General features: G+C 45.5%; 1 protein-coding gene across 1 annotated transcript in view; it reads right to left on the reverse strand.

The window, feature by feature from the left end:
* Positions 1–639: 639 nt before the first annotated feature.
* MSN (moesin) overlaps positions 640–18,394 on the reverse strand; it is a 62,272-nt gene continuing 44,517 nt past the window's right edge. The window contains exons 3-13 of the mRNA XM_046673202.1: positions 15,443–15,538; positions 13,988–14,262; positions 12,532–12,615; positions 11,706–11,852; positions 10,569–10,665; positions 8,691–8,854; positions 6,163–6,293; positions 5,745–5,905; positions 4,276–4,368; positions 3,709–3,933; positions 640–2,846 (exon numbers count right to left, since the gene is read on the reverse strand). Of these exons, the coding sequence (XP_046529158.1) occupies positions 2,682–2,846; positions 3,709–3,933; positions 4,276–4,368; positions 5,745–5,905; positions 6,163–6,293; positions 8,691–8,854; positions 10,569–10,665; positions 11,706–11,852; positions 12,532–12,615; positions 13,988–14,262; positions 15,443–15,538 (1,638 nt within the window). The 3' untranslated portion in view covers positions 640–2,681. The remainder of the gene's footprint in view (positions 2,847–3,708; positions 3,934–4,275; positions 4,369–5,744; positions 5,906–6,162; positions 6,294–8,690; positions 8,855–10,568; positions 10,666–11,705; positions 11,853–12,531; positions 12,616–13,987; positions 14,263–15,442; positions 15,539–18,394) is intronic.

Genomic DNA, 18,394 nt, shown 5'->3' on the forward strand with positions numbered 1-18,394 from the left:
GGAAGGCTTATTTGGGTCTTAGTTTCCTTATCTGTAAAAAACGGATAACCATATCTAGGCTACAATATTGACATGCTTTATAAACCATAAAGTGTCACCCAAAAGCTTTTGTACATACTCTCCATCCTCACTCCATACTCCACTCCCCACCACCTTTTGCACCAGGGATCAAGGTAATTTCTTTGACCTTCGTTGGCACTGCAGTAAGTAAGGGTAGTAGGAAGTAGGCAGCAATCCTGAAGGCTTCCTGACAAAGAGGCGGGACAGGGCCTGACCACTTCAGGAGGAGTCTAGAGACACAAACCACCCTTCACAAGAAGCCCCAAAGCCCGACGGCCAAGTGAGCCCAGGAGCATCACACGGTCAATGCAGGGCCCACCTACACTGGAAAGATTGGTCTGGAGCTGTGTAAAGGACATAGGCTATTAAGTTAGACAGTCCTGTGCCAATGGACAGTTATTCTACTTTTTCAAGCCCATTTCTTCCTGTATAAAATGAAGACAGTCATATCCACTCCCCATGGGACTGAAGTGAGAATGAAATGAGACCAGAGATGGGAAAGTGGCCTATAGAGTGGAAATTACAGTGAAGTTATCTTACAGCCACCCACTCATGCCACAAAAAAAGATTAAGTCACAGTAAAGTCTTCCTAAATTTTATTGGCACTGAAATAGAACATGAGTTGAGCATAAACCCCTCCAAAACAATTTTTAAAAACCCAAAAAATACACACAAAATAACCTGAATACAAAATCTAACTTTCCCCCCCCGCCTCCCTGGGGGTAGCCCTTAAGGCAGCTACATTACCCTAAATTCCAGGTTTGAATTTAGCCAGTATAGGGCACATCACCAAGAGAGTGTCAATATAATTCACAGCAATGCACGTAAGACTCCCCAAGGTCATGCAGGGGGTGGGGGAAGGAGAGAGGGATCGAAGCCATAGTCTCTGGGCTAGGGATATTGCATAGAGGGACAATATGGCCCCTTGAGGACTGAACTCTGGGGAGAAGGAAAAAGAGAAAAGTAAAAATAAAACCAAATACCAAGTAATTTAAGAATGGATTGTATGACCTATAGTGACAGGTGACATCACCAATACTGAAAGCTTCTTACGTTAATGTTTCTGGCAACATATGCTTTTATAGCATAGTATATGCCTCCCAGGTGTGGGGGTAGTACGGGAATGAGGCCAAAATGATCCTGCTCCAAGACTAATATCTTCTAAGGGTGCATTAGCAAGAAACACAGAAATCAATATTGAGTTAGATGCCACTAGAATATATAATACTGGTAGAAGGAAAAAGAGCCCACACATGAGACAGAACGAGGAGGCCGCTCCTGGGTTGAGAGCAAGGAGTGGGGGTATGGAAGGGACCAGGCCAGAGTCGCCAACAGCTCTCTGGTTTACAACTCCAAGGGACAGGACAGTTGGTGGCAAGACCTGGGCTAGAGATTTGTCAAACAGGCAGGGCCCAGTCACCACCTTGGAGCGGGGAGATGGGAAGGGGCTATTAGGCACCTGAGGGGGTCAAGTAAACTGTGGGATCTGGGCCACGGGCTTCTCTCACCATACTCAGCTTCTTCTACCCACTCACCATTGAACCAACTGACATCAAGCTCCAAGGCTCAACATACTAAGGCCTGGATGGCCCCGAAGCAAGAGTTGTGGCCCAAGTGGCTCTGATGGGAGAAGTGGCCTGGAACCTCTGGCAGGGAAAATACTGAAGCCAGGTGTGAATATTTCCTCCCTTTGGCAAGAATCCTGGATGGGCCTGGCTGGGTTTTTGGGTAACCATCCCTACTGTTCCAGCTGGAGGGCATTTGAGGATTGGAGTGGGGAGGGGCAGATCCCAAGAAGGGAGGAGGAACCCAGAATAATAAGTAAGGGATACCTCTGCCATTGAGCTCACTTGGAACAAGCCTAGCCTCCCATAAAGCATTGGGGCAGGATCTTCTACCTAGCCTTGCCTGAACAGAAGGGCCAATGTCCTTCTAAGATGTTGGTGAAGCCTCTTGAAGACATTATCTCCCCCATCTCACCTTAGGGAGAAACTGAGTCCCTGAACTCAGGGACAAGGCTTATTTAGGACTCAGTTTGTAACAGGCCCAATCTAGGAGGTAGAGAGAATAACTCAATAACTTTTTAGCCTCCAATCATTACAAAGTCTAGATAACACTATAAAGAATGGGCATTGGGAGGCCTAATCCTAGGTCAGTCGACATCCTAGAGCATATAGCCAGGGCCCTGCCTCCTTCCCTAAATCCTGTGATGTTCCAGTTCTGCAAATCACAGGACCCTGAAGAGGAAGGCAGTAGTGGGGAAGGGGTTAGGGCTAGTTTTCAACTTACTCCACACTTGACCCTGGCAGAACAATAATAAATGTGGGGATGATTCCCCAATCAAGTGGAAAGTGCCTCTGAGCTGGGGAAGTGGTCTCTTCTAGAATGCTAGGTTGAATGGGACAAAGAGGGAAAAGAGGGTCCCATTGGCACCAAGTGGGCCATTTCTTTGCTCAGTGAGGGCTGAGGGGCTAGGTTTGGTCCCATGGCTACACTCAATGCTTGGCATGACTCCAGGGCTGCTCTAGTTAGTGGCTCCAGCACAGGGTGAGTTAGGTCAGAGTGTAAGAGTGTGGGAGCAAGGAAGAAGGGAGGAGGGGTCCCTAGAGGCTGGGTGCCCATTACATGGACTCAAACTCATCGATGCGCTGCTTGGTGTTGCCCTGCCGAATCTGGCGCAGGGTCTTGTATTTGTCTCGGCCCAGTCGCATGTTCTCAGCATGGATCATGTCATTGGCAGTCTTCTTGGACTCATCGCGGGCGTTGGCCAGCTCTGAAGTGAGGGCCTGTGAGGATGCAAGGGGATGAGGGGTTAATGACTTCCTCTCATTTTACCTCCCCTTATTTAACTAGATCTTTCTTTCTCACTTGTTTTCTCTTTCTTTCTCTTCTTTCTTCTTTCCTTTCTTTCTCTCTCTCTCTTTTTTCCTTTCTTTCTCTCTCTCTCTTTCTTTCTCCCTCTCCCTCTCTCTCTCCACCCCCACTTACCCCTCCTTTACACACACACACACACACACACACACACACACACACACACTTTTTTTCTTTTTTTGGTGAGGAAGATTGGCCCTTAGCTAATATCTGTTGCCAATCTTCCTCTTTTTCATGTGGGATGCCACCATAGCATGGCTCAATGAGTGGTGCTAGGTCTGTGCTTGAGATCCGAACTTGTGAACCCTGGGCTGCTGAAGCAGAGTGTGCAACTTAACTATTATGCCACTAGGCTGGCCCACACACACACATTTTTTGAGAGCCACTTCTACCAGCCCTGTTAGGACTGCAGTGGGGCAAGAATAAAACAAACAACACAAACTTAGGGAACCAATTGATGACAGGTATTCCCTGAGAGTAGAACAATGTATCAACAATTCAGGTAGGAATTGTGTCAGCTAAGTATTTTCTGAATATAAGAGGTAAATGGAATATGGATGGATGATGGGGCAAAAAAAATGGAGAAGAGGTGGCCTAGGATCTAACTGATAAGAGAGGGGTGCCTACCCTTAAAGCTCCCACTTGAAAAAGGCTCAGGATCCCATACAGCACGGAGATAGGCTCCTCTACCTATCTCCTCATGGTGATCTAGGGAAGGTCATGGGCTACTAAGTCAATGCACATGGTCTCCTTGACTCTTTGGCCCTGCCTGGATACCTTCAGGTGCTTCTGGACACGCTCATTCTTCTCCGCCTCAGTGGTACGTTCCTCCTCACTGCGGTCCTTGGCCATAGCGTCAGCCCGCAGGTCAGCGCTGGCCTCTGCCCCATTCTCATCCTGCTCATCCTGGTCATTCTCAGCAGGCTCTGCCACATGAGGCGTACTCATGGCAGTCTTCAGCTCAGCCCGGGTCTTCTCCAGGTCTTCTTGTACCATCTGAGCCTGTCAGTAACAGAGGGAGAAAAGGACTGGCAGTCAGACCAGGCTAACTTGTGGCATCCTATGTGTGCCTAGAACAGCCCAGCAGGAGGCAAGCACCAGGCAGGCCATGTCACTTCATCTGCCTGATCCTTAGTTTCATCAGCTGTACAATAGTAGCAATTGTACCAAGTTTCCTGGGGCAGTGGAGAATTCTGGGAAGTATTTGAGAAAGCCTGACCTCCTTCTTCCATGATGCCCACTGTCAAGGAAGGATGGAAGGTGGAAGGAACCCAAACCTAAGGAATCCACAGAACTGAAATATATATATTCCCACAATGCTTTGCTCTGAGCACTGTGTCTTACCTTCTGCTGCCATTCCACAGCCTCACTCTCTTTCTTCTGTCGGGCCACCTCCAGCTGGGAGATCCGAGCTGTCAGCTCTGCCATTTCCAAGGCCTATGGATAAATTGGAAGCTTGTGAGAGCTGGGCCTTCTGATCCTCAGGGCCCAGGTGTCTTCAACCCCAGTTCCCTTGGAAAACCAACAGGGAACCTGCTGCTCCCTTGCTTGCTGTCCTGGAGGCTTTTTTTACCACACCTCCTCCAGGAAGCCTGGAGGACCACTCCTATTCTCAGATCTACTATCGCACTCGATTAAATCCAAATCATTTCCTTGTAAATCAGAGCTCCCCAGCTAGACTATAGACCTACTGAAGACAAAGAACATGTCATCTCTGTCTCCCCCTCACTTCTCTCCCTCTTCCTTTCCCTCATTTCTCTTCCTCTCCCTCATTTCTCCCCGTCTTCCTTTCCCTCTTTTCTCTCCCTCACTTCTCCCTTTCTCCCTCATCCTCATTTCTCTCTCTCATTTCTCTCCCTTTCCCCTCTCCCTCTCCCTCTCTCAGTATTGCCCACTGCACAGTTAGGGCCTCAGTAAGGCTTTTGAAATCACTACGTCAATGCCTGAATTCGTAGACCCTTCTCTGTTATCCTAGAATGCTCAGGGCCACTAAGACTTCCCAGGACGAACATAGGAAAGATGCTCAAGTATCACAATGTGATCTAAACAAGGGAAAAATGCTTATGCACACCCTCACTTGGGCAAATCTCCCAGAGGAAGCTTCCCCTGAGAACTAGGTCTTAGTTTGCTGCACTCCCACTCCAAACAGTACAGAGACAGAGCATATGTCAAGGAATTTGGGCCACAGGTTCTTCAATTCTGAGTCACAGAACCCTTGGAAATTGTGATGACAGTACAATGCTCACCTTCCTCCCCTGAAAAATGTATAGGCACATAGTTTTACATGATTTTAGGGAGCAAACCCTTCAAAAAAGAGACAGAAATGGGTTCTCATCCTTACTTAGCCCTAAGTGTGTAATCTCTGGCAAGTCTCTTAAACTTCTCTAACCCCTGATTTCTTTATCTGGGCATATTATCCCATATGGGTTAATCCCATAGGGTTATTGGGAAGAAGAAATAAAGTAAGCAAAAGGGAGAAGTTGCTAGCATAGCTTGTAATGCACAGTAGGTAGTCAACCAAGCGTGAAGCTCTTTCTTTCCTCCCTCCCTTTCCTTTGTCAGGTCATCAGCTCAGATCCCCAAGGACTAAGAAAGCAGAATAAAAGTAAAGGTTAGGGAAGACTGTTTATAAAGGCCTCTGGGCCACACCAGTAACTTCTCAGTTTGCTTCTGAATGAGCTATCTGCTAGAGGCCTGTAGGGTGGTACCCTGCTGGAAAGAGCCAGCCCTGCTGGCAGAGGTAGCTGTGAATAGGTAGGCAGAGAGGGGAGAAAACTTAGGTCCCACAATCCTGGCCCATTTTGTAGCTTTACCAGCTGTTCCTGGGTCTTCTTCTGGTCCTGGGAGGCCTGCAACAGGGCCTCCTTGGCCTCTTCAGCTTCTTGACGCTCTTTGGCCAGTTTTTCAGCCTCGCTCTGGGCACGCTTCCGCTCCTGTTCAAGTTCCAGAGCCCTGCGGGTCTGTTCTTCCAGTTCTGAGAAGAGAAGGAGCGGAAATGTAGTGAAGAGTGCAGAGATGAAGAAAGGACACCTAGCTTCCTTCCTGGAAGTGCTTCACCCCAGGGCACAACTGGCAGAAAGCTCTGAGCACTCTTCCTCTTGGCTTACTTCATCTATTCTATAGCCACGTCTGGATTATATGGCCTGAGTCTGCAGCTGAGGTAGAAGGGTCTCCAGCTCATAGAGTCAGGCTCTGGGATAACCCAGTCTCCAAGGTGACTGCAAGCCTCACCTTGCTGAGCCTTCTTAGTCTGCTCCTCAATCTGCTTCAGCCTCTCCATCAGTTCTTCCTTCTCCCGTTCAATCTTCTCCTTCTCCTTTTCTGCCATCTCACGCTTCTTCTTCTCATTTTCCAGTAGAGCACTAAGAAAGGAGAAGAAGTGATCGAAGATGATAGCAAGGCCACATGGAAGCACTGGGATCTCCAATGCTTCCTGGCCCTGGATCCTCAGCCCCAACTCATCCAACACACTCAGGGCTTCTGAGTTGGGACTACTTTGCCTTATCTCCACATCTTTGTCCTCATATTATAGCCCCACATGGGCCAGTATGCTCAGGGCCCGGTCAGCTTGTCCCAGAGTGAGGACATCCAACCTGGATTCCCAGTTCTGCCACTAACCAGTGAGTAACCAGTAAGTGACCTTAGCTATGTCATTTCTTTGCTCCCCTGGGCCTAGTAAGTCCTGCCCTATCTCATGGAGTTATAGGGAGACAAATTTTGGCTCTATGCTGGGATACTGAGCTTCAAGTCTGCTGATCTCTATGGCTAAAGCATCAGTCCTTAGGCCTAACTCTGCCTGCCCTCTGAAGCCCAGCTCTAGAATCCTTCTTCCCAGAATTTGTTGCAAACCTAAAATAAGTACTTGCTTTTTCTTGCCCCAACACCTCTTCCAGGAGGTCTTCTTTTCTCCATTGGCTAGATGTCTTTTCTCTTTCTAAGGCCTCAGGATACTTGGCCTGTCTTTCTCCATAAAACTTCTTACCACCTCACATACTGTATAATTTGCTTATTTGTTCTGTCTGTCTCTTCCCACTAGAATGACAGCTTCATGCGAGCAGGGATTTTGTCTACTTTTTTCACTGCTCAATAAACTCTTGAGTGAATGAATGACACAGCTTTTGTACCTTGAACAGTTTTATATGTATATGCTGTTTTTCCTTTTTCTCCTACTAGATTGTGAGGTCCTTGAGGGTAGGTTTCTGCCAGATTTAGTTCTGCAAACTGCCCCCAATCTCAGAAAACATTTTCTGAATAAATATGAACCTTGGTGTCTAAACTCTCATACATGGAATCATTTTCCAGTCTACTACCAGAAGCCTCCTGAGGTTCCAAATTCTTTGTGACAAACTACAACGCTCTCAAACCTTAACATATATAGAAATCACTTGAGATCTTATTTATTAAATAACTCATTGAGGTGAAATTCACATAATATAAAATTAACCATTTTAAAGCAAACAATTCAATGGCATTTAGTACATTCACAATGTTGTGCAACCACCATATCTATCTAGTTCCAAAATATTTCCATCACTCCAAAGTAAAACCCCATACACGTTAAGCAGTTTTTCCCTATCTCCCCTCCCCCAAGGCCCTGACGACCACCAATCTGCATTCTGTCTCTATAGATTTATCTATTCTGGATATTTCATATAAATGGTATCATACAATATGTGATCTTTCGTGTCTGGTTTATTTCACTCAGCATGACGTTTTAGAGGTTCATACACATTGTAGTATGTATCAGTACTTTATTCCTTTTTATGGCTGAATAATATCCCACTGTATGGCTACACAATTTGTTTATCCATTCACCCACTGATGGACGTTTGGGCTGTTTCCACCTTTTGGCTATTATAAATAGCACTGCTATGAACATGTGTGTACCCGTACTTGTTTGAACACCTGTTTCCAATTCTTTTGTGTATATACCTAGGAGTGGAATTGTGGGATCATATGGTAATTCTGCCTTTAACTTTTTGAGGAACCACCAAACTGTTTTCCACAGCAGCTGAACTGTTTTACATTCCCACCAGCAATGTACATGAGTTCCAATTTCTCCACATCCTTGCAAAGATCCGTTATTTCTGTTTTTATTTATTATACCCATATTAGTAAGTATGAAGTGGTATCTCACTGTGGTTTTGATTTCCATTTCCCTAATGACTAAGGATGTTTCCATGTGCCTGCTGTCCATTTGCATATCTTCTTTGGAGAAATCACCTGGGATCTTAAGATGTACATTATGAATCAGTAGGTCTGAGGTAGGGTCTCAGATCCTGCCTTTCTAACAAGTTCTCAAGTTGATGCTGATGCTGCTGAGCCTTGCTGCACTTTGAGTAGCAAGGGGCTACAGTGCATAGAAGCTTCGTAGGGAAAATTCTGGTAGCTTTGCCCAATTCTACTCAAAAAACCCTACAGAGCCAAGGTTTAAATGTGCATGGAGCCTTCTACTGCCACTATACTGGTCACATTGCCTGGAGCATCTCAGAGTCCGCCTACAAGTAATGGCATGAGAATCACAGAAAATGGAGAATTATGAAATGCCCCTCCCTCCTATAAGCCTCTGAAATCCTAGGCTTCTGATGCCTATTTCCTGGGGATGGGGATGCCTGAGACTTACTGTCATCCCTGTACAGCTCTCTCTCTCTCTCCCCTTAGTCCTGGGATGGCTTCATGTCCTGCCTTTAGCAGGCTTGGAACCTTTGAGAAGCTTCCTTGCCATGGCCCTGGTCCTACTCCAGCTTCACAGCACCTACCGCTCCATCTGCTTCTGGTGCTTCTCCTCCCGGGCCTGTGCCTTCATCTGCTGCACCTCGATGGTATCAGGCTTGCGGCGGCGCATGTATAGCTCGTGGTTCCCCATGCACAGGGCCAAAATCCGTTTGTTAATCCTCAGCCGGGGAGCATAGAAGACAAAATCCTGTTGGGAAACCAGCAATCAGAAAGAGTTTGGAGGGACAGATGAAGGTGAGCATCTGCCTTCTGACAAGCTAAATCCAAAAGCACTGGAAAGATTATTTAGCCCAATTTTCTCACGTTACAGATAGAAAGACTAATTATCAGAGTGGTGAACTGACTTGCTCAGGGTCAGACAGCAGGTTAGTGACAAACCCAGGACTAGAACCCAGGCTGCTTGACTCTGAAACCAGCGCTCTTTCCATCAAACTACAATTTCTTTCAACCTTTGCTTATGAAAAGCATCCTAAAATATCCTCAACCCAGTTGAAAGACAGGAACTGACTTTATCTGTTAATTAGGGATCTGCTAGGTCTCAGGGGTCTCTCTTAGAGGCCCAACAATCCCTGTATAATATACCCTGGTGAGTGCAGTATGGGTGGCTGGACTGTTTCTGCAATCTCCTGAAAGCATATATTAGACCTAGCCCTTTAAATCCTTTTTGGAGTAAGGCAAGTTGTAAATACATAAGTGAATACATAAATCTTCTGAACATCTATTGTCCTGGTGGTTGTTGTTTTTTAAATAAGCCCTTGATCTCGCTGGCTTTGTTACTCACCTTTTTCTGATGAAAGTTGAGCAGAGCAGCAGTTAAACACACACACACACACAAATCCAGGGAATTTGAGTTTGTTACTACAAATACCACTGGACGAAGGCCATCAGCTGATAGACTAACCACCAGCTCCTCTGTCACTGAACCCAAACTGCTACCATCTCATATAGCTTGGGGTTCAGAGGAAGAAACACAAGCTCTAGAAGTCAAATGACCTAGATATAAATCCCAGCTCTAGCATTTTTAGCTGTGTGATCTTGGGCAAATCACTCCATCACTCTGAACCTCAATTTCATCAGTTATAAAATGGGTATACTACTACCTACCTGACAATGCCGTTGAGGGTTTAAGGAGAGAACATACATAAAGTGCCTAGCAGAAGTTCAGATACCTCAGGGCTGGAGAAGAATGGTTGAGGACTCATGAGAAGGGTCTGGCTGAGCATAGCCATTGGCCCTTGTTGGACACAAGGTACACCAGAAGAAGAGACCCTCATCTCAACTTTCTAACTTACTCCCAATCACTAGCTTTCTGGTCTTATCAGCCACAGGCAACTGAGTAGGTGAGAAGTGTGGCAAGCATGTTAGAGGAATGACTGGACCCAAAGCACTTTTTTGTTCTTGGGTTGCTTTGGAGAAAAGTCTTGAGAAGACAGCAGCAAAGTTATACCAAAAAGCAAGTTTGGGGGATCATGTCTGGATCTGGACTTCTATTGCCTCTTTCCTTTCTCCACAATTAAAGATAAATCAAGTACACGAACAGTTTCTACTTTCTGGGGCCTAGGGGCTTTAAAAGATAAGATGCACTCTGTTTCCACTCCAGAGCTTCAGGGCATCAGAAGACAGTGGCTAAGAGGCAGCACTTAGACTGCATGTGGCTCTCCCTCATCCACGCGTCTCCTGAGACACAGGTAGCGGGGTGGCGCCAGGTATAGGATGTCTCCCTGGTCATTTTTGGCATCAACATCCCCTTCCATCACCAATCTCCTTTTGTGTCTCCTATTCCCACTCACATCAAAAACAAAACAAAACAGAAAAGGGAGAGAAAAATACAATATGATTGCTCCTAGCATTATCCCAGTCTTGGCAAGTACCCATCTTGGCCAGTGGGAGGAGTCACTTACCGGGGCTTTTTTGTCAATGGGCTTGATGACAAATTTCTTGTCATTGAAAGAGATGTTCCTGATTTCACTCCAGGGGAAGCCTATCTTGGGAGTCAGTCTGTAGAAATTGAGACCACGAACATCAGGACAAAGGCAAGACAAGAAGGACAAAGAGGGTTGAAGCCTTGCCCTACTCCCCATCAACTTCTCCCTTAAGGAGGTAGATTCATTGCCATCTCAGCCAGTGTCATCACATGCCATCAGGTCAGTTGCCAGCATTGAGGGTGCACAAAGAACCTCTTCATACCACAACCAAATTATTATCCTTTGTCCCAATCTCTGAGGTTTGTTTTACTGTATTTTTTTCTGAGGCATGAACCTTGAAACAATCTCTCACAAGAATTTCCAGCCCTATTTAACTGGGACTCTTCCATCTAAGGTTGTAAAAGTTGGGGAGAAGGTAAATAATGTGCTCCAAGATTCAGAAATTACATGGAACAATAATCTACTGATCTCCATCCTCACCAAGAGCAGACCAAGGAAAATAAATAAGCAAGTGAGATAAGGCTGCAGCAAGAGGGATTATAGGTCAAACAGCACTTAATCATCACATGGAAGTGGGATTAATTACAACTCTTGACAAGGTAGGTTCTAGGCCAGTGCTGTCCAATAGAAATATAATGAGAGCCACACATGCAATTTTAAATTTTCTAGTAGCCACATGAAAATAAGTAAAAAGGAATAGGTGGAATTAACTATAATAACAGCTCATTTAACCCAGGATATCCAAAATACTATCATTTGAACATGTAAATCGATATTTTTAAAAATACTAATGAGACCTCTTATATTCTATTTTTCACATTACATCTTTAAAGTCTGGTGTGTAGTTTACACTCATAGCACACCTAAACTCAGAGTAGCCATATCTCAAGTGGTCAATAGCCACATGTGGCCAGTGGCAACTATAGTGGGCAGTGCAAGTGTAGTCAATGCAAGATTTAGAGGCCTGAGGGAGGTTGTGCAATCATCTGGACTGGTCTAAACTAGGCAGGAAAAAAAACTACCCAGGTGGGACCTAGGAGGTACATTCCTACTACACGGTGAGAGCTAGGCGTCAGAGTGGCCCAAGTAAACTAAGAGAATTATGAGCTATACCTGTCATTCTGCTCATAAATGTTGAGACCCAGGGCATCCACCCCCAGCCACAGTTCTGAGCCTTTCTTGTTCTTGATGCTGAAGTAGTTCACACCATACATCTCCAGATCCTGGGCAATCTTCAGATACTCCAGGACAGCATCCTCCCTAAAGAACAGAGTGGAGGGTTATAGAGGAGAGCCTGTGAATCAGACTCAGGGAGATAAAAAGCCTATCTGCTCTGCACTTCTGACAAGGATCTTGCCATGAGGGGTGGGAAAGGGGATGGAAGGTGAGCCGATGGTGGCAAACAGAGCACAACACAACTTTTGCCAAGAAAAATTTGCTGGCAGGAGCCTAAGGTTTGAGGTTCCCAAGGGGAATAGGGATGGGCTGACCCTTGCTGGCTTTTGACATGTTAGCTATCATAGAAGCCTCTTATACAGGAACATTTTTAGCAGAGCCCAGATGGGGTGGTGACAGCAAAATGATAAGATTTGTTGCTCAACTAGACAACCTCCCAATGGTTTGCCATGTTTAGAGTTTCTTCCCCATTTACTTTTTTGAGGAGGAGCCCCTGGGTGGTCCAGAAGCTCCCTAGGGATCCTAAGGTCCCCTCTATTTCTTTATGGTCAAAACTGTTTGGACTATCAGTCACCATCATTTGCAAAAACTAAAGCTTTATAATGATCCTGATTTGCTTTCTATCTCTAATTTCCTCTGTAAACTACCTTCCTGTCCCTCTCTCTCCAACATGCTCCAGTGTCCGTAGTCCTTTGCCTCTTCTCTTCCCAGAACCAATTCTCATTCTCCCTGCAAGAGCCCACATTTGGTAGGACGGGCTTACCTGAGCATGCCTCGGTGCTCCTCATGCCACACCTGGATCCGCTCCTCCCACTGGTCCTTGTTGAGTTTGTGTTGCTCCAGAACCCTAGAAAGAAAATGGGTAGTTAGTAGTTTAAAACACAAAGTCCAAATGCAAGGGTAAAGGGAAGCCCACTTAGCTCTCTAAGGGCTTGACGCAAAGAGGAATGTGCAAGTCAGCCCAGTGAGGTCAGACTGAAATTACAGCAGGAGGTATTAATTAGACATAGGGAACTGCATGAGAAGTAGGAGAGATACAAGAATGGGTGACCAAGAAAGACAATGGGAACACCTTCCTTGTACTTTTAACCAGAAAATCCAATAACGTGCTATGGTCTCCAAGCAGAGCAGTAACGTATCAAATCTGTGCTGACTTGTGGGGCTAAGAGTAGGTGTGGGCCTCACAGAGGCATGGAAACTTTCTCCTAGATCCGTGTGGGACCAACAGTTTGTGTTTGTGAGAATATTGCTCAGGGATGAGATTACAGTCTGTGGCTACAGAACAAGAACTGAGCCCAAACGGCTTTGGGAGAAACTAACTGGTTCAGTCTCCCAGATCTACTAGATCATAAGGCTTGCTTCAAATATGTCATCTCAGACATAACAGCAGTGACTCAGGTAGAGTCCCAGGGCACAATCACTATCCCTAATACCTTTAGGTGAGTTGTGCATATAACACAGTTCCAATGGGACTGAGTCTCCCAGAATGAAGCAGAACTTTTCTTTCCAATCCAAAAGCCTATGAAAATGGTCACTGGACACAATGGGGAAAAACCTAGGGTTAAAAAAATCAAGAGACTAGGGTTCCAGATCTGGCTCTGCCTCAAATGAGCTGTGTAAGATTGGGCAAGTCAGAGCGAACACCTCTGTACCTCTATTTCCTTAGCCAGGAAATAAGGATAATGCCCACTTTATTCATTTTGTGTGTTGTCATCATGCTAAGACAAAAATAATGAGTGTTTGAGAGAGCTCAACTTTGAAGTTTACAAAAGCAGAAAGCTCTGTACACTGGTTGTCAATATTAAAAGGTTGTTTGAGTTCCCCATATCCCTGGCTTGTGTATTTCTCTTTCTCTCTCTCTCCTGTGAACTTCTGATATAAGAGGTCTAAATCAGTGAAAAAGATTGACAAAATAGAACAGGGGAGGGGAGAAATCCATCCATCTCTGGTTCTCTGGTTTATAAGCATCTGTTTCCAGGGTAATGAAGTTCTATAATCAGGCAAACAGAGGGGGGAAAAAAGCTTTATATATTGAAAGTCAGAGAAACAACAATAGAGTATGGTGCCATAGGCGAATGTCTCTCTAAGCAGTATAACATGGTCTTCAGACAGATCCTAGTGGAGAGGAACAGATCCGGCAGACTCTGTGTAACAGATATCGGTCAGCCTTGGGGTGCAGTCCCCTATAGCCAGGATAGATGGCCTGGGCACCACCTTACCTCTGCGGCAGCAACTTGTCCCCAGCCAAGTAACCAGACTTGTGGACTTCCTTATTGAAGTCACCATACTTGGACTGGACAGCATAGGAGGCCAGCAGCACAGCAGTCTCAGGTGGACAGTAAATATCATCATTGAGAATGCCCTCCTTCACTTGCAGGAAGAACAGGCGCTGTGTGATGTCCTGGATCAATTCCTCGGATACATCCTCTGGGTAGAACTTGGCACGGAACTTGAAGAGCAGGGGGCTTTCCTTCCGCACATCCTGGGCAGTCACCTGGGAGCAGCAGGAGTTATGGGTTCTCAAAAAATAGACTTTGTAGGTGGGGGAATGGCTGCAGGGTGGGGAGAAGACACTGAAAAGTCATTAATTTGGGTAACCCCAAAGAGCAGGGTGGCAACTCTCCCGGTAATTCAGAAAAAAGACATGTTACTTTAATTGGGGACCCAATCCCATGTCCATAATTGCTTCCTATTGGGGATTTCTTCCTGAAATGACCTAATACCCACTGATGATCATAAGCCCTCAAGCCACCATCACCTGACAATATATCCAAATGCCCTCAATTCTGAGGCTAGGCTTAAGAAAGCTCCTCTTTTAAGGCTCCCCTAACTCCATAAATTAGCAAAGTAAAAATCAGGATGTATGACTGAGGCCTGGGAATTGGCTAGGCAAGAGCACAAACTAGATTGTTTTTCAAGGCCTGAAATTGGCTCCTAACAGCCCACATTTATCCAGCAAAAGTCTCCACTCTTTGGGAAAACAAGACTTTGCTAGCAGAAGGTAGGGCACTAATCACCTAAACACAATCAGGAAAACAAGCCACAGGACAGTATGAAGACCTCCAAGGACAAAATAATCCAGTTTAAGTATACTCAGATGGAGGACTGCCATGTTCCTGCAGACAAGCTGCTTGGAGATAGAGAGCTTGAATGGACCTATACTCAAACTATCCCATTTGGAGTTCAATTGAGATAGAAAATCAAGAAAGAAGGAATCATCTGTGTGGTGTTCAGGTATCAGTTGAAGGTAGGGGAAGGGACAAGACAAGATCATGAGACCTTCAAGTCTTTCCGGATCAAGAGTCTGTGACTCTCATTTTAACAAATCTCCTAAAGCTCTTGAGTTTAGAAAGAAAAAAAAGATACCAAGCCCCTCTTGAAGAACCACTAATGGCTGTGGTCTAAAATAAGTCAAAGTTCAAGACAGAGCTCCCAGTAGGGTCCCTTCTTCCTTGGACCCTAGCCATTCTTGCTGTTAGAAGTCAAAGTGGAGACAGAGCTAGAGCTTCACCTTGGCTGAGTCCTCTGTCCTTATTCTCATCTAGTGATCAACAGACTGCCCAGTGAAAAACATAGCTCTAGGTGTCCTGGATTTGCCAGCTAGCACGTTACCCTCCTGAGCAAAATCTGGTGGAAGAATGAATTCCAAACCCAACAGTAGGGTAAGCAGTTACCTTCTTATTGAGTTTCAGCCAAGTGGAGAAACCCTTAGTGTCCTGGTATTGCAGACCAAAGAACCAAACTTCCCTCAGGCCAATAGTTTTCACCACCTAGAAGGGAAAACATAAACCAATCATTGATTGAATGGCTGTCTTGTGCCAGGCACAGAGAACACAAAAGTGAAGCCAACGTGGTCCCTGACCTTAAATGACATAAGGTACCCAGGGTCTGGCAAGAAAATACACCTGGGCAGCAGTCAAGAAGTGATGTCAGCATCTCTCTGCACAAAGTACTTCTGATAAAGTAGGGAACAAATCTATTACTGATGAGCACTACCACACACCAATAACTTTATATCCATTATCTCCTATTTTCACAATAGCTCTACTATATAATTACAACTAAGCTCATTTTACAGATAGTGAAAGTTAAGGCTCAGAGAAGTGAACATTCAGGTAGTGAGTAGCAGAATCAGGTATATTTAACTCTAAACCCATTCAAATCCAGTGCTTTCTGCCACCTCCCTCCCTCTATTATGCCATGCAGCTTCCCACTCCCAGGATGGATTAAAGGCTGAAGATTGTTAGCTTAACTCCTGCATCTTGTTCTCCTGGGTTTCTCCTTTATCTGTAGCAACTAGGAATAATGCCCACACCCTTCAGACTGAGTACCATTTACGATGCCCCAAGAAAGAATGTTTGAGGACACAGAACAGGGACTATGGTATCTATACACCCCAAAGCTGTGCTGTGCCTGGGGGTTGCGAAGCCTCTCTCCTGCCCTGATGAGAGCCCAGTCATGATTCCCCTTACTACTTACACAGGTTGAGAGTGGGGATGAGGGTGGAAACAGGGTGAGTACCTTAGTGTAGTAGCTGAAGGGCCCCCTGGTATTCTGGGTCTCTTGGCTGAGCAGTGGGCAAGAAAGGGAGGCCAGCCAGGAGAAGACAGATGGGATCTGTTTTCCAGTCCCTGACGTTAGCATGTTAATGGTTCTGGCTGGTGGCTCATCTCCAGCATGCCCACCACTGGGGATGGAGGCAATGCAGCTGAGCCACACCCTAATGAGGTCATGCCGGCATCAGGCAGTCTTCTTTATCTTTACTTTTTTGGGAGGTGGGAAGTGGGTTGGAAGTGGGGGAATGAGGTGAAGAAATTTACCTAGAGACAGAAACATAGAAACAGGGAACAAGAACTCAGTGTTACTCATGTCCTTCCTTGCAAATAAATCATTATCTCCCCTCAACACATACATACCCCTCCACTGAATCCATGAAGTTTCTACTATGTATCCAAAGCCAGGCCCCATAGTCACTCACAGAACTTACTCTGAATCTTGAGCTTCAGAGGCCCCAAGGAAAAAGTAGCTCATACTTATTATCTATTATGTGTCAGGTACTGAACACTGAACAACCCTGAGATAGCTATTATCTCCATTTTATAAATGAGGAAACTAAGGCTTAGATAGGCAACCTTCCTAAAACTGTAGTGTCTACACTAAAATCCTGATGGGTATGACTCCAACACCTGTACCCTTTCTTCTCTAGCATGCTATCTCCCAATGCCAAGGGCTCATAGGAGCTTAGGAGCCCAGGGGTTCTCAAGTGACTAACTGTCTTGTCTCTGTTGGCCAAGATATCCCAGCCAAATAATGAACTTTGGCCACCTCTGCATCTAAATATGATTCCTGGCTCTCCCACTAAGTTCAGTCAACAATCGCTCTGGAGAGAAGGCATATCCCCAAGTCATCAACCTTCATTGCTTACTGGGGTATGCACGGCAGTCACCCTTCTTCCATAGTTTGAATCAGGTACCAGGAAATCTGAGTGGAAGTCTCACTTTTGTCTCCAATTTGTTGTGCGATCTTAAGGCAGCACAGTTCTCTTTCTGGGCCTCAGCTTCCCCATCTATCCAGATTCCCCATCTACTATAAGTGGTATGGCTCAAATGGCCTCTTTTTTCTCTCAGGTTCTATCATTCTACTAATTAGGTTATTTGTAAATGACTAAGAAATACAATCCCATTTCCCACCTATCTCTTGCTGACTTGGGTAACTAGTAACATATTTAGAAGAGATAAATGGGGTGCGGGTGTGAGGAAAGATCAAAAGACTTCCAGGATTCAGTAAAAAAGGTGAGTCCCTGAGTCTAAGTCAATAGGCAGTAGGAATTGCCAGCAGGTTTTAGATGGAGAATATAAAACGCTCATGTTGAAATGCGATACTGGCTTTTGCAGAGGACAGAGGGGGAGGGTACAGACAGGAAAGATTTTTTAAAGCACCTCTTATCTCATCCCAGATCTAACAATAGGGCCCAATTAACAGTTCTAATAACTTTCCACAGAGTTGCAGAAGACTAGTGTGCCCAGATACAATTGGTGGGGAGAAGTAAGTTGCAAGAAACAATTCAGTCATAGGAGAGAAATAGATCCATTGAAGATGCTGAAGATGGACCATTAAGGCACAGCTAATGTGGGAGTCCGACTGGGAACAGAGCTGGTAGAGCAGCAACTGGCCTTTGCCTGTAAACAACAGCCCAGTTGTAGAGGCTCAGAGACCCAAGGGAATGAAGCAGGCACAGACTATGCAGCCAGTCCCAGAGGTTCCAGGAGTGAGCTCCTTAGCCTCTTTTTGCACCACATTGTCTGTTTCACTAATGGGATGGGTAGGGGTGTAATGAAAGGAGGATCATGGGAACCAAAATAGTTTACAGGATCTGGAGTATCTGAGAAGTTGGACAAAGTAACAGCTAAAGCGATATCAAAAGAAAGATTTCAGGATCGGTAGGGAATTTTAATCTCTCTGAGTACTGCCTCTTTCCTTATAAACAGAGAGAAATCAGATGCATATAAATTTTCCACTTCCTTAGGGTCCAGGGCTTGGAGAGATGAGGAATGTCTCTAAGCCTCCACTGACGTCCCAAAGTGAGGAAGTGAGGGTGTAGGGGGAGGAAATATGGTCTGAAGTCA

The sequence above is a fragment of the Equus quagga genome, chromosome 10 (genome assembly GCF_021613505.1).
Source record: "Equus quagga isolate Etosha38 chromosome 10, UCLA_HA_Equagga_1.0, whole genome shotgun sequence".
Taxonomy (NCBI): domain Eukaryota; kingdom Metazoa; phylum Chordata; class Mammalia; order Perissodactyla; family Equidae; genus Equus; species Equus quagga.